Genomic DNA, 14643 nt, shown 5'->3' with positions numbered 1-14643 from the left:
TAGCTAATGTAGCCAGTTAATTACCATCAATTAGTACCTACAAAATCAGACTAAGGAGAGGAAATAATCAATACAGACAATCAACTGCCCCAAGACGGACACAGTCCCACAAGCACCCATGGCATGAGTTTTGTCTGTCAGCAGCTAGGGGTGCCGGGCCCCAGAACCCCCCTGCACCCATCTCTGCAACAGCTGGAAGGCGTCATGGCCTCAGCAGGAGCCACCATCGCTGCAGCTGTCACCCCACTGCACCTTAACACACACAGTGTCACCCATGTCACAAGTTTTGCTTGTCCACAGCTTGAGGTGCAGTTTCCCCCAAACCCCTGCACTGATCTTGAAACCTGGCAGGCTTTGTGACCTCAGTAAGAGCCACCAGCCCTGCAGTTTTGAACCCCCTGTGGTGTAACCCATAGATGTGACAGGAGTTTTGCTTTCAAGAATTTGGGGTGCAGTTCCCCCCAAACCCCAGCACCAATCTTCTTGAAACTTAGCAGGCTCCATGGTCTCACCAAGGCCACCCCTGAAGTTTTCACCCCGCTGTGGTGTAACACACAGCCATGACAGGAGTTTGGCTTTCAAGAATTTGGGGTACAGTTCCCCCCAAACCCCTGCACTGATCTTCTTGAAACTTGGCAGATTTCGTGCTCTCAGCAGAAGCTACCAATCCTGTAAAATTCATCCAAGTTAGGCAAAAAACAACAAAGTTATAGACATTTAATTGATTCCCCCATTATACCTTATGGCCAGATCTCCGAGGGGGCTCTGAAGCTTTGGAGCCACTTTGGCTGGATCGAGGTAGAAACCTGGTCCAGAGCTCCAGATCAGATCATGGGCTTCCAAAGCGGCTGGATCCCAAGCTGGATCGGATCACTGCCAACTCACACAGGCCTAGTTATCAGTGCAATAGGCCTTCATCAAAAGAGGGCATAAGATGGGCCTAATGCCTGTAAGTCTTTTATGACAGTCACCCATGTGGAGTGCCATATTTATCAGGGTCAGTTCAGCCTTTCCTCCTTTCTAGGATATTTGCTCTGTGTATGCATGTGTGGGCATCTTTATTTTATATGATATCATACAAGCTGAGATTTTGTCAGTTGTTTGTGACAGTCCCATGGACAGAATAGAAATTTGTGTCTCATGCTGGCCAAAATGACACTTTCCAGCAGAAGAGATAGTGCACCTCCTTTGCAGTCTGCACCATCAAGAAGCTGCTGAAGTTTATGGCAACATGTATATAAACATGTTTAGACTGTGGGGCTGGAAGTACTAAGAAATGCTATGAAATATTTTCTTGAACTTTAACCCATTTTACTGACAACTGTACAAAAAGTAAAAATTTTTTTAATGGGGCATATTCTAAATGACCTTTTCTTAAGAAGAGCAACTGTACTTTTGTGGTATTTATTTCTTCTTTAGACAGTTGACATTTCAAGTGATCTATATCAGTTTAAAATTTACATGTTCTTTTAAAATAAAATGACTTGCATCTCTGGGTTTCTTAGAAAGAATAAACACCTAAAACTAAATCAGCTGAGCACCCACTGTCACTGCTGTGCAAGAAAAACTCCACTGAAAGCATATCCATATGGTACTGAAACAACACCTGAAACTCTTTGATACTGGTCAGGGGTAACAAAAAGCCAGTTAAGTTATGCTTAGTTTGTTCTTACAAGTGGGTTGCCTGGGAAACTGAAGTTAAAAAATTAATTTTGTAGTACATGGGACACATCTTGAGAAGCTATTAAACTTAAAGGGCTATATCAAGACATTAGCTTTCGTGGAAGATTCCACACTAAGCAATGGGAAAAACTACTTTAAAAATGATGGCTTTAAGAAACACGGGGATGTTGCCTTAGTTACAGGAGAGATTAAAAGACTGAAAGACTTCATTGTGCTTGGTGCTGCATATGAGACAAACTCTGCCATGTCTCCCATGTAGGATTTAATTTAAATAGGCAAAACAGACAAAGGATGAGAGGCAAAACAGGTACAGAGAATGATATGAATTGCCCATGGGCTTACAGCAGATAAGTGGCAGAGCTGGAATTAGAGAACCCAGGGATGAAATCCTTGGCCTGTTGAAATCAGTGAGGGGTTTTCCATTGATTTCAAATGGACCTTGGATTTCACCTCAAGTCTCATTACTCCATGCTGAGTGCCCTCTCTGCAGGATGGCACTGGTGCCACTTCAGTGAGAATTGCAGCTATTCAGAATGTTTCAAGGGCTGTCCATGTACTAGAAGTTCTCCTGAACCTGGACATCAAATATGAATGTGATCTGAAGCTTCTGGGTACAATTTGGAATGGAGCAAATCACAGTCTTGGATCCTGAAGCCTGGGAGCCTAAGGGTATGGGGCTGTGAGGGCTATATGAGAACTGAACTGGCATAAGTAGAATTAAAGGATGGGAATTCAGTTTGAAATTGAGATCGCCACAAGAACTATCTGACTTGTGTAAACCTCTATAACATGTCAAAGCAATAAGTGATTTTGATTGATTGGATAAGGGAATGCAGCTCCATTATGATAGCTAAAGATTTCTCTAAGGGGCTTTTTATGCTAAGAATGAATTGAGGAACTATTTCATTGGATTCAGTTCTGTCCTGATTCTGAAAGCCTCTTTTGTGAATTCTGGATTGATAGCCCAGGAAGTTAAGATGTATTTGTAGATGTATTTGTTCAGTCATGCAGACTGATGTGCTTATTTAAGTCCTGTGTATGTCCTTAGGATAGTGCAGAACTCAATAGGATAAGATTTTGCTTTTGTTCCTGAAAAATAAATAAATAACTCTGCCTTCCTCCTGAATGATACTCTTAAATGTTACTTTTCAGTTGCTTCATGTCCCGGACGATGCTCTGAATTGTTTTGTGATCACAGAATGACAACTACCTTGACCTAGCATTTCTCAATGTAAATCAGAGTTCTATGATTTTCTGCTGCTTGTGAAATATCAACATAGTTACATAAGAGTATGGCAGTACAGTGTGCCTGTGTTCCAAGAATGCGTGCAGCACACACATGGCTAGCTCTGCAGTACACTGAAACTGGAGATTTATTGCATTTTACAAAGGGCCATTACAATACAAGTTTAACTTACAGTTATTAAAGGGTCTTACATCGTAAGCAATCACTGTAAAAAGCATCGGATTTAGATTTATTCATAACTTTTATTGCATGATTTATTAGAACCCCATTACAGACCATAAATCACATCTGAAGGAAATGAAATCCAATTAGGGCCTGATCCTTTCACTCTTACTCATATTAGGTAGTGCCTAACTCTGAGACTAATCCCACTGAAATAAATGGATCAATATTATGTAGAGAAAGGCAGCACTGTTGACAGTGGGACAAAGGGTGGCAGAATTGGGCCCTCAATGAGTACAAAAGAGGAATATCATTTTTTTTCCCTAAAACTGGGAGCACTCAGTTTTCTCTTTTTATTGTTTTGTTCTATTTCATGCATTTCCTCTGATCCTAACAGCTCTATTTCCAGGGTACAGCTCTGAGTAAATCATATCTTTATATAATTCAGTGTTCAGCAGAGAAAGACAAGTTAGTCTGCTAATGCTGTTATTTCCCTCAGACTAGATGCAACACATTGAAATTGAGAAGCTAATTGCAAAGACCTCAAAATGGCTGTTCCATTCTTGTTATCATTCAAAAAAACAGTTGGATTGCATAAAATCAGGCCCCTATATAATAGGAAGCCAGTCTTGCAACTCTTGCTTCCATGACTAACGATTACTGACTTCACTAAAAGGATTCAGGATTGGTCCCTAACTAACACTTTTAATGTCCCTCCACACCCTACTTGTTTACTAAATACAGCCCTCAGATGTTATCTAATTGGAAATTGGCTTGGGCATAAAATTAGGTCTTGAAGCCTTAATAAGGATCTGATCCTGTCTTTACACAGATAAAATTTCCACTGATGTCACTAGGGTTTTATCTGCATCGATGTGTTTACAGAGTGTTTTTAAGATTTGAAGAAAATTTTAATAATTTGGAAAAAACACGTAATGGCATTCCCAATTACTAACATACAGTACTCAGTACTGCTTCGGGATCAAAATATATGATGTATCTGAGAAACAATATACTGTACATGATCTGCTATTCTGTGCTATGCTGCAGATGGGTCCTCTCCTCTCTTTGGATGTAAAGGCAATTTGGGCATTGATTTCGGTATAAGAAGCATTGGGATCTTTGTCACTGATTTTATACCATTCTTCTCCTAGGCTAAAAAAATATGAGGCCATACATAGATACTTTATTACTTAAAATGTTCCATGAATATACATAAAACATTAACTAATTTATTGTTGTTTTTAACTAAAAGAACCAAACCTAGAATTTTAGACTAGAGAAAAAATATACAGAAAAAACATCATGTTTTTGCTAAGTATGGACTAATTTGTGACAGTTTTATGTATAATTTAGAGAAAACATAAACTATATATTAGTCACATTTCTTCTCTCCTCAATACACATATGACATACCACCATAAACATAAGTGTTTTATTGCCTTTTCTCCAACCAAAGCTAAATTAACAAAGTAAGGGGAGGGAGGGGGAGAAATATAAGAGTATAAGACTAGAGACCAAATCCCATTCCAGTGAAACCAATAGCAACATTTCCATTGGCTTGAATAGAATCAGGGATTAGGTTTTAGGAGTATTGCAGGGTGGCCTGATCTTGGACTCCTTCTGCATAAAGAAATCCCATCCACTTCAGTGGCAGTTGTGTGCATAAAAGATTTGTAGGATCATAGGTTTTGGACCAGCTCCACTAATTCCTTAATAACATGAACTTTCCCTATTCACACAAATAACCCCACAGGATTAAACAGGAGCATAAAGTAAGAAAGAAATAGGAAATACACAGAGGGGATCTTATGAATGAAAACAAATTGAGCATTTAATAATAATGATTGGAAATAGTAAAAGAAAGATAACTGCTTTGAATCAGAATGGTCAGGCTGTGCTGTGGCTATCCCAGGTAACTATGCACCACTGTGAACTTCATGTTTTCACCTACCAGGAATATCCTGACTTGACTTAAATTCAATTGTAACTGTTTCTGGTCAATATTATATCTTTTTGTGTCTTTATACAGCACCTGGGACAATGGAGGCCCAATCCTGACTGACTGCCACCACAAAATCAATAATAGATTAAAAAAACCCAAACAAACAATTGAAGTCAGGGGGAGTTGACATGAACTGAATATATGTACTAAGTGTGACAGCTGCAGTCTTGACCAACACACCAGGAAATGGGTTTAGGACCTCCAGAGCTAAATAATGATCTGCTAGTACTGTCTGGCTGGGGTAGTAAAAGACTGGCAGGCTTTGTGGATTGGGCAGAGGGAAGAGGGGGAAACACCTCACACTCACCAGTTATGTAAGTATTTGCAGGAGCAGGTCTCTTAATGGGAGACTAGACTCCCAGCAGGGGTGGTACAGACACCTACCCTGGAGATCTTCAAAAGGAGACTGGACGCACACCTTGCTGAGGTTATTTGACCCCAGCAGTCTTTCCTGCCCAGAGCAGGGGAGCTGGACCCGATGATGGTCCCTTCCACCCGATGATGGTCCCCTCATGAGGTCCCTTGCAGCCCTAAACTTCTGTGAATCTGTGTGAATCTGTGAGACAATGGAGAGGATAATAGGGAGGTGTATGAAATAAATAATGGTAAAATGGTGATTAGTGGACGTGTCTACATGAGATGCTACTGCGATGTAGCGTCAGCACGCACACACTGTAATGCTGATGCTACTATGCACTAGCTTGTTGCTACTACACAGTAGGGTCAGAAGCGACCTGTGTGCCATTGGGACTGTGCAGTCATTTAGAACTTGCTAAAGCAAGTACTAAATATCTGGGCGGTAACAACTGTCAGTTGTGCACATGTGTAGACACACCCAGTGAAAACCTGTTGGGAACTGCTATTTCTTCTGTGTCATAATACAAGAACAAGGAAACCTTTAGAAGCACTGACAGGTTATAGTTTGTACAAAGCTATAATGCACTATACAGGACCATCAGCTCATACAATTCACTGTCAAAGTACATGGTGATGAACGGTTTAGTAAGGCTCAACACAAGATTAGATGTGTCTCTCCCAGGGGAAAACACTCAGAGATGAACAGGCTGGGAGAAAAATTCTCTGAGGATTCACTTAGCAATTTTTTTCTAAACTCATCCAGGCTGGTGTGGGAGCCTGAATTGTCATCTTCCCCTTCCCTCAGCAGTCCTTGGAAACCTTTTTCCAGGGAGCTTCCCAAGATGGATTGGGTACCACAAGAAGGTTATTAGAATTGGAGGCTGAGGCTGGCTGTATTAAATTTCCCATGGGCCTTTTATAGTTTTGTCTCATGGATAATATATATCTCCTGTTATTTCCTCAACACTAAAAACCTGTCTTGCATTTGCCCCATATTCTGATGCATGGAATTTCTTCTATATATCTAGATAAGGAAAGAGGCAGTTCCGTGGGTATGGATGATCCCTACCTGCTTTTCTGCAGCTAGGAGCAAATCTACGTAGAAGCAATCCCTTCCATGAGTAGAACAAAGGGACTGTTTTTATTTGACTTTGTTTTGTTTTTACAATTCTAGCCAAGCTATAAAGTTACAGGAACTATTTGTCCTTCCATTTAGGATTTCCAACTATGGCTGAGAAGAAATCTCCCCTCCCTCTGACAGAGGAGTACAGAACATGGAAGGGTGGTTTATTATAAGGGCCTTTACGTAACTGTGTATTATGTGTGGTAAAAAGCAGGATCCTGAGCTGGAAGGACCAAAAGTGATTCTATCTTGATCATTACTAGTGGTAAGAGAATAGAAAATGGATTGAACACCTATACATAATTTATTACATGATAATTATTTACTGCATTACTTCATTCAACAGAAAAAAGGTCAAAAATACATTCTAGGACCCTCTCTGATGGGGAATGGAGTGGGAAAGAAGGCTCTTCCAGGGCCTCTTCCCTTTACTAACAAGCAATGGACTTGGTCTCCTTAAACATGTGGACCAAGATTCCCATGGGATATTGGTGATATTGGGATATTATGGAAGCCAGGGGTAATTCTAGCACTCCCACAGCCCACAACAGCATGGCCCTTACAGGACCCACCTGCTTGCCTTCTCTAGTGCCCCAGGGGACAGTTCATAAGGAGCTAGCCTAAATTAGTACAACAGGGTTGAACATCCTCTTGTAAAGTGAGTGCCATTTCCCTGCTCCCAGCCTCTTCCTAACACAGTAAAACCATTCCTCAAGGACCACCCAGTGAAGAAAGTAAGGGCTGCTGCAAGTTTCTGTGGAAGAATGGGGAAAGGCCATGATGCAAAGCCACCACTCGTGCTTCCTGTGAGCCTCTCATATTCTAGCTCTAACTTCCTGATCTGTTTATTGCCTTCCACATACAGAACTAGTGTATAGGTCCCCAATTGAGAAGAGTCAAGCTGTGCGATGGTTTTGATTATGGCTGCACCATGTTATACTCAAATACTTTCATTAAAATGTATTTGGAAGTACTGGAAAAACCCTGGTGAGGGTTACTGATAATGCAGTCAATGTTTAGCATGAGCATGTGCAGAGCCAATTCACCAAAAGCTTGGGGTTTCCAGCCCCTGGCTAAAATTAACAACTTTCAAGTTAAACAAGCAAACAAAACAGTCATGGCCTGCTGGAGGATTAGGAGAAAAAGGACAAAGACACTGGTTGCCAGGAGTGCTTACCAGGCTAAACTCCCAAAGTGGAAATTTTGCCTGAGTAAGAACTGCATGATCAGGCATTATAGGACAGAACAAAACTAACTGAATTGTAAGAAGGAAATTAGGAAAGTATTTTTGCGTGCGTATGTGTGTGTGATAAATGAGTGCAAACCACTGGGATATGCAAGCCAGAGGGTAACTTTTAGTACATCAGAACAATGTCATTGACAGTGGTGAAATAGTGTTGATTTAGACTAGATGAGGATAGAGCTTTCTAAAGTGTTACTTCTGCATCTACTTACTAGGTGCGGGATAGATTTCCAAAAATGCCTAAGGACACAGATAGGCTTCTGGTAAGCTTTATGAATGTGGGTTATGGAACTTTCTATGGAATTTAGGTTCCTAATCTGCCTAGGTCTTCTTGAAAAATCACACTAGGTGCCTCTCTGCCTCTTTAATTACCTGCATTTCGTTGTCAATCAGATTCTTAGATTTTACTTTTCCATTCATAAGATCTTTCCTTAGCCATTTATGTCCAGATCCTCAAAGGTATAGAGGGTACAGCGTCCATTGTTTTTCATGGGAGATATTTATCTTAACCCCTTCCAGCTCTGCTCCATATAGAAACATATGGGTTTTCTCCATAGACTTAGAACATGTTTATTCATAAGTTAACAATCTTTCTAGAAGGTCCAAATTATTTTCGGACTTAATATTTAGAAATCTAGTAGTTAACTTCTTAAATGCGTATTGCTAGTTAGCTATTTTGAAAACAAAATAAACCCCTGGGTTGCAATAAGTGCACCATGTATACTTTAAAGGAAAATTATTACTGACCAGTAACTTATGTTTTAGAGAATGAGCACGTTCTATAGAAATGGAGAAAACTTTCTAAGTTAGCCAGTATTGTATGCTGTATACAAATTCCATCCCTCCTTTTCTTGGTCATCCAGTCTAAGAATGAAAATGATACTATCTAACTCAGATGGCCAATTCAAATATTGATTCTAAATACTGAATATTCTAAAGCATACTGCCTACAAACAGTTCCTTGAACCTTTCATGTCTTTAAAGATGGCCCTAATTAAGCAAGTTAGTCAAGCATATGCCTATATTTGTAAAAACTATTAAATAAATAGTTTCCAAAAGTGACTAGATTTGGGCAAAAGCTGATCTTTCCAGAGAATGTTTACGAAGGAAACTGAAAATTGATAGGAAAAAAATGTATACAGTAAAAAAGTAGATTTTAGTCTAGGACAATGTCGTTCTGCTTACATATGTCACTGCATATAATCTGTGGGATTTTATCACTCAGTTAAAAATTTGAATCCGTGTACTGTATTTTTTGTCTTGCATAGGTATAACAGTATAAAAAAGAAATAAAATTGTGCATTAAGAAATAAATTTGATATAATTGGGATAAAAATTGAAAGCATGTATAAAGGACATGCAGCCTTCAGCATTTGTAACTTATTCTATAAGCTAATGTCATGACTTCTTTTAATGTTTATAGACAAATAATAAATGTAAGGTTTGGTATATGAATGGAATATAAGTAATTGAAAGTTGTCTATGTAGTTAGCAGTGAGATGGAACTGTATTCATGTGAGTTTGTTATATAATTAGATGACTGTACTTTGCTGTTGATTTCTTTACCATACCTTCCATATGAAGCAACTGATTATTTTGCTTTTCATTAGCTCTAATGACTCTGAGGTATTTTTGTGTTGTCTGCCACTTAAATGCTATCAGGATTTATCAACCTTGTCCAGTTCCTTTATATCCATAACCACAATCTATTGCTTCTATTAGAAAATATTAAGTAACTTTTAATGTTGTCATAGACAGTTTGTGCATGTGTACAACAACTATCCGTCTGCATGAAAGTATTAAAATACATTTTAATATTTAAAATATTTTTAAAAATCTTATGTGCCTATAGATAAAAATAAAATAATTCTGTTATTGAAAGTGCAAAGTATAAGTCTCCTCTATAGCAAGCAGTACCTTAAGGCAGTTGTCCTCAATCTTCCCTGGCCTATGGGCAACAACACTGACAATGTGCTTCAGACAGTATCCTACTTTGCTGTCCCTGTCCACCTAAGGTTTAGCTTTTAAATTTCCCGAGACCACAAACGATGTCAGAGAACCTCATGGACAACATACAAACCCTGGGCTGGGGATCGCTCTCCTGAGGAACAGACAACTTTGGGGCAAATCTGGATCTCAGCTGAACTAGGTGTACACACAGAGAAGTGGATATGTAATTATGAAATAACTAAAGAGGAATATGAATGATCTTGTAGAAGACCTGTTGTTATGCATAGGTGCAAAAAATGAACTCCCAGTGGAAATCAAGTTTACCCATCACACAGTCTTTTAGTATTGATCACTCTTTTCAATCTCCTCCCTAAAATATGTTAATAGTTCTGTAGAAAAATACAATGTTTTTACTAACGCTGACAATGTTTGCACAATTTTCAACTAAAAAAACACTACCAGTTTTACTGTAAGCCCTTTCCACAAAATATGGGACAAGCATTCCATTTGTAATTGTGATGCACTTCAGTAACAGATGTGTGGCCACTGGAGAGAGCTGCTTTTAAAATCAATGTATGTTAACACTTCATCTGATTACAGGAAGCAAACTAAGCTTTTTGAAAAGTACCCTCCAGCTTTCCATGCTCATTTCCACGTTCCCTTGGCAGATACGAAGGATTTGAAAGCTACACTAGAGCAGCATCATTCTTTCATGTTATGGTAAATATTTCATTAATTCTTTATACTTTGTGTTATTTAAAGGAGCTCATTTTGAAATATTAACTCCATTGTTCAGCAGAAAATCTCAGGAGAGATGTCTTAGAATGTTTAAAAATGCACCTTGAAACTATACCAGGCTCTGTCCCAGCTTCCATCATTCACTTAGTTTATGGACCTAACATTTCAGATTTTTGCTTAGCCTGAAGTCTCCATTAGCCACCTTTCCATTCATATACAAATCCATTTCTCTATTCCCCTCCCTTTCCCCTCATTTTTTCCTTTTTCTTCCATCTATTCATTTTTTTCCAGGTTGCCCTTTAATCTGTTCCTATTCCTTTGATTCTCATACAGAAGGTCAACTATCCTGTCACTAGTAAACCAGCCATGCTGATTTAGGGCTGGTGACAGTTGCATCTTAGCAAATGGATCACACTGTGTTTGAGCCATCTTCCCTGTTCATTCCCCTATCCATCATTAATTTTTTCCTACTTACCCAAACAGCTACCTCAGGGGTTTAAGCTGCTGCCACTGAAATAAATGCGTGCTTTACCACTGACTTCAATAGGAGCAGAATCAGGCCCTAGATTAGCACAACAAACCAAAGAATGTCCGATTAATCCCACACAACATGGCCCCAACAGTACCTATAGAGAAAAGTCAGTTAGCTGTTTCACTCTCATACAGTTATGCTGTGGATTGCAGCAGCATTCATTTCCTTTCTGTTAAAACTGCATAAGCTGGGAGGGAGGAGCTGTTCTTCAGTACCCAGTAAGAAGCCCATCAAACACATCCCTTCTCCATGAGTGTACACCTCATTCTAGAGTATCTGTCACTCCTCCCATGAAAAGGAAACATGAGCTAGATGAATAAGGGAAATAGGTCTCAAAAAGCACAGCCTGAAATATTTGCCAGAGCCCAGAAAAGGAGGTGGAAAGAAGAGACTGCCCTTCCAGTTCATGCTCAAAAAGTCACCAAACCTGTCTCTCCCTGCTCCAGAGAATGAACCTTTCTCTATCTCAGGGAAGGAATACTGTAGTTATCTGCATGGGGAATTAGAAAGGGAACCTCTCCAAACTAGAGGATGACTGGGGCTGTACACAGAGGGAGGGAAGTAGTCCTCAAATCTCCATGTACTGCCTGCTTTAATTAATCTCTCTCCTGTCCAAAGGAAGTAAAAAATTCATGTGTCCATGCATGTACAAGGGTACCTAGAATGCAGTTTTCCATACGTCCACACATAGGGTACTGCTTTAGGGCACAGGTCTTCACAGGCTTATGCTTGAATGCCTGCCCTAGAGTGCACACTCCCGTTGGTGAGTGCCCATTCTAGAATACAAGGATCCATAAGCCAGTGAGTTAGTGTCTGCTCTATAATACAGATTCCCATGGGCCTATGCATGTGTGTCTACTCAAGACTGCAGGTCTCCATCAACTCATGTTCTTGAATGCTAGGGCCTACCAGATCTTGAATGAAAGTAGTCCTGACCATACTGAGGGTAGCAAGTTGAGCTAACCTCAGGCAGGTTGTAAGTGTGCTGAGTACAGTGTTGAGTGTGAAGCTTACCCTTGCATATCTGGAGGAATATGGATCCTCAAAGAGTGCCCAGATACGGGGCTGCCACCGTCTCCAGAAGCCCCCCGATCTGCCATCTGGCGAGTCACTGAGTGCCAGGCGTTTAGTCATCTCCAGCTCCTCCTCGCCATCACCAGAGTCTCCAGTGCCATCTACATCTCCATCCTCAGCACTGCTATCCAGGGGCGCTCCACCAAAACTGTCAAGAGCCTCCTCAGCGTCACGGTGCTGCCGGTAGGTCATCCAACAGCAGGGCTCCACATCGGTTTCATCAATGCCCCAGAAGGCCAACTCCTCCTCATACAGAGGCCCACACACGTCTGCTGGGCAGTGTAGCTTGCCCGTGCGGTAGTAGTTCAGGATGTGGGCGAAGACCCCTGGGTGCCGATCAAAGAAAAACTCATCTGTACGGGGGTCATAGTCGAAGTGGCTGTGGGCATCGGGCTCAGCAATCCAGGCCAGCCGAGTGCCAGGCAGGGTGCGCAGGGTGCTGCGGTAAGTCTGGTGCCTAGTGCCTCCCACGTTGATCACGATGCGATCGCTCTCATCGCCCTGGCCCATCTCGTCTCTTATTAGGCATGTCGCAGACTCATCCAAGCAAGCACGGCACACAGCAAGCACATAAGGGGACAATGGTTGCTCAGCTGCAATCAATAACCCAATCGTTTATCCATAAGGTCAGGGATCGCCTTGGCAAAGGGTACCTGCTGGTCCCAGCACTTTCCACCTCTTGCTCCAGATGGTATGAATCCAAGGGCACCAAAGAAAGTGAGTGTTGGCAGCTCCCAGTCCTAAGATCCCTTCTATTTGAAATCAGAAACTCTGGCACTGTTTTATTTTAAGCAAGCACTCAGGAAGTGGGGGAGTGGGGGAAGGGAGGACGCACACACACTCTCTCCAGGAGCAGTTGCTAAGGTCTGCTGGGCAGGTATGTGTGTGTTGAAGGGGGAGGTTCCTTCCTCCACTGGATGTGGCAAAGAAAAGAAAAGAATCCAGTGGTGCCGACAGCTGTTCAAGGCACCTCTGAGTTGGGAGGAGGATAGCTGGGTGCAGCAAGAGAACAGAAGAAGGAAAAGGAGGCTGGGGGGTGGGGAAGGGGAGGGGGAGTTGCAGACAGTCACAGACACACACTGGGGGTAGGAGGGGATGGACTCTCACGCCCAGCTCCAGCAACAGACCAAATCTCTTAAGTATTATTTTAGTTGTTTGTGTATGTACCTCTTTTAAGTCCTAGAGAGACGGGTAGGCTCAGCGTTGACTGGTGCTGGGGAACTCTCAACATGTAGCGATCCCGGTTTGGTTTGGAAAAAAGAAAAAGAAAAAAGAGCAATGATCTGGGGGTGAAGATCAAGAAGTGAAAATGTTACAGAAGGGAGGAAAAAAAGGTGAAGGAAAAAAAAAAACCCCAAGCCCCAAACAAACAAATCTCGAGTTGCAGCTCCTGAATCCAGACAATAAGTAGACGGCTCCGGCTTAGGGATGTCCCCCCTTCTGTCTCTTCTTGTTGATCCACATCACATCTTGCAGCAGCCCTCGAGGCGCCCGGGGACCTGCAGCCGGCGATGCCCGTCCCTTGCTCTCCGGCCGAAGCAGGGAGACGAGCCGGCGAGCGGCGGCTTCCAGCGGTGCCCGCGGTGCGCAGCGGTGGTGCTGAACGGACAGCGCCGCGCGCCGGGCTCCGGCTCCGCCGCCGGGCGTCGGGTTCCCGGGGAAGCCGGCGGGGGGCGGGCAGGGGGTGCAACGGCAGAGGAGAGAAGGGGCGGATGAGGGGGGTGGGGGCTCTTTATTCCTCCTTCCCCCACGGATCAGGCAGCAGAAGGCGATGCAGCCGGGCTCTCCGCCCCTGCTGCTTCAGGGGATGCTGGCAGCTGGGGGCCGGGGAGCTCCTGCTGCTGCTGCTGCTGGTGCTGGTGCTACCGCCTTAGCGGCTCAGTCCAGCCAGCCCGGTCTCCGGACACTTCAACACAACGCAGGCGCGTTGGGCTCTGACTAGAGCAGTTCTCCCTGGGTCCTAACGCAGAGCTGTTTGTTGCACACCTGGCATGCAAGCCCGTTGCAATGGCAGTTTCCTCCTCCTCCTCCTCCGAGCCGGGGGGTGGGGGGAGGCAGCTGGGCGAGATCTGCTACAGATGTCCTATCTAGTCTGTGCCCGTGTTGCCTCCTGCTCAAGAAAGGTCCGATGGGATGAGGCGCTGGAGCATCGTCTCCTGTAATGCAGCTGTTCCTGGTTCCCTGCCTCCCCTCTGAGCTTCGGAAACCTGAAGTGAACAGATCTGGGAAGACTGCTGCAGTGTGTGTGTGTGTGTGAGCCCACACAGGTGGAAGCTGGCAGAAGACAGGACAAGAAACACCCAGAAAATGGGTCCTTTTAAGCCACTTTCAGCACAATGGAAACAGCCGAGTCCTCTCTAGCAGGAGGAAGCTGGGGCATCAGAGCCTGCCTTGCCTCCCTGTCAGGTTTTGACATTAGCCTGCAGATCTTTTTTTTGTCCCCTCCTGCCCCTGAAGAGTGCTTCCTCACCCCCACCCCCTTTATTTTGGCACTAGGATGATGAAGGCTGAAACTTTCCCTTCACCTTTC

The 14643-nt window shown here is 42.8% G+C and overlaps 1 protein-coding gene across 1 annotated transcript in view; it reads right to left on the bottom strand.

Annotated features, from left to right (window-relative positions):
- The window catches only part of KCNC1 (potassium voltage-gated channel subfamily C member 1), a 193226-nt gene extending 180603 nt beyond the window's left edge, over positions 1-12623 (bottom strand). The window contains exon 1 of the mRNA XM_019519979.1: positions 12054-12623. Coding sequence (XP_019375524.1) covers positions 12054-12623 — 570 coding nt within the window. The remainder of the gene's footprint in view (positions 1-12053) is intronic.
- Positions 12624-14643: the final 2020 nt, after the last annotated feature.

This window comes from Gavialis gangeticus, unplaced genomic scaffold (assembly GCF_001723915.1).
Source record: "Gavialis gangeticus isolate Ggan-Ray unplaced genomic scaffold, GavGan_comp1, whole genome shotgun sequence".
Classification (NCBI taxonomy): domain Eukaryota; kingdom Metazoa; phylum Chordata; order Crocodylia; family Gavialidae; genus Gavialis; species Gavialis gangeticus.
This window is presented reverse-complemented; position numbering and strand designations above follow the sequence as displayed.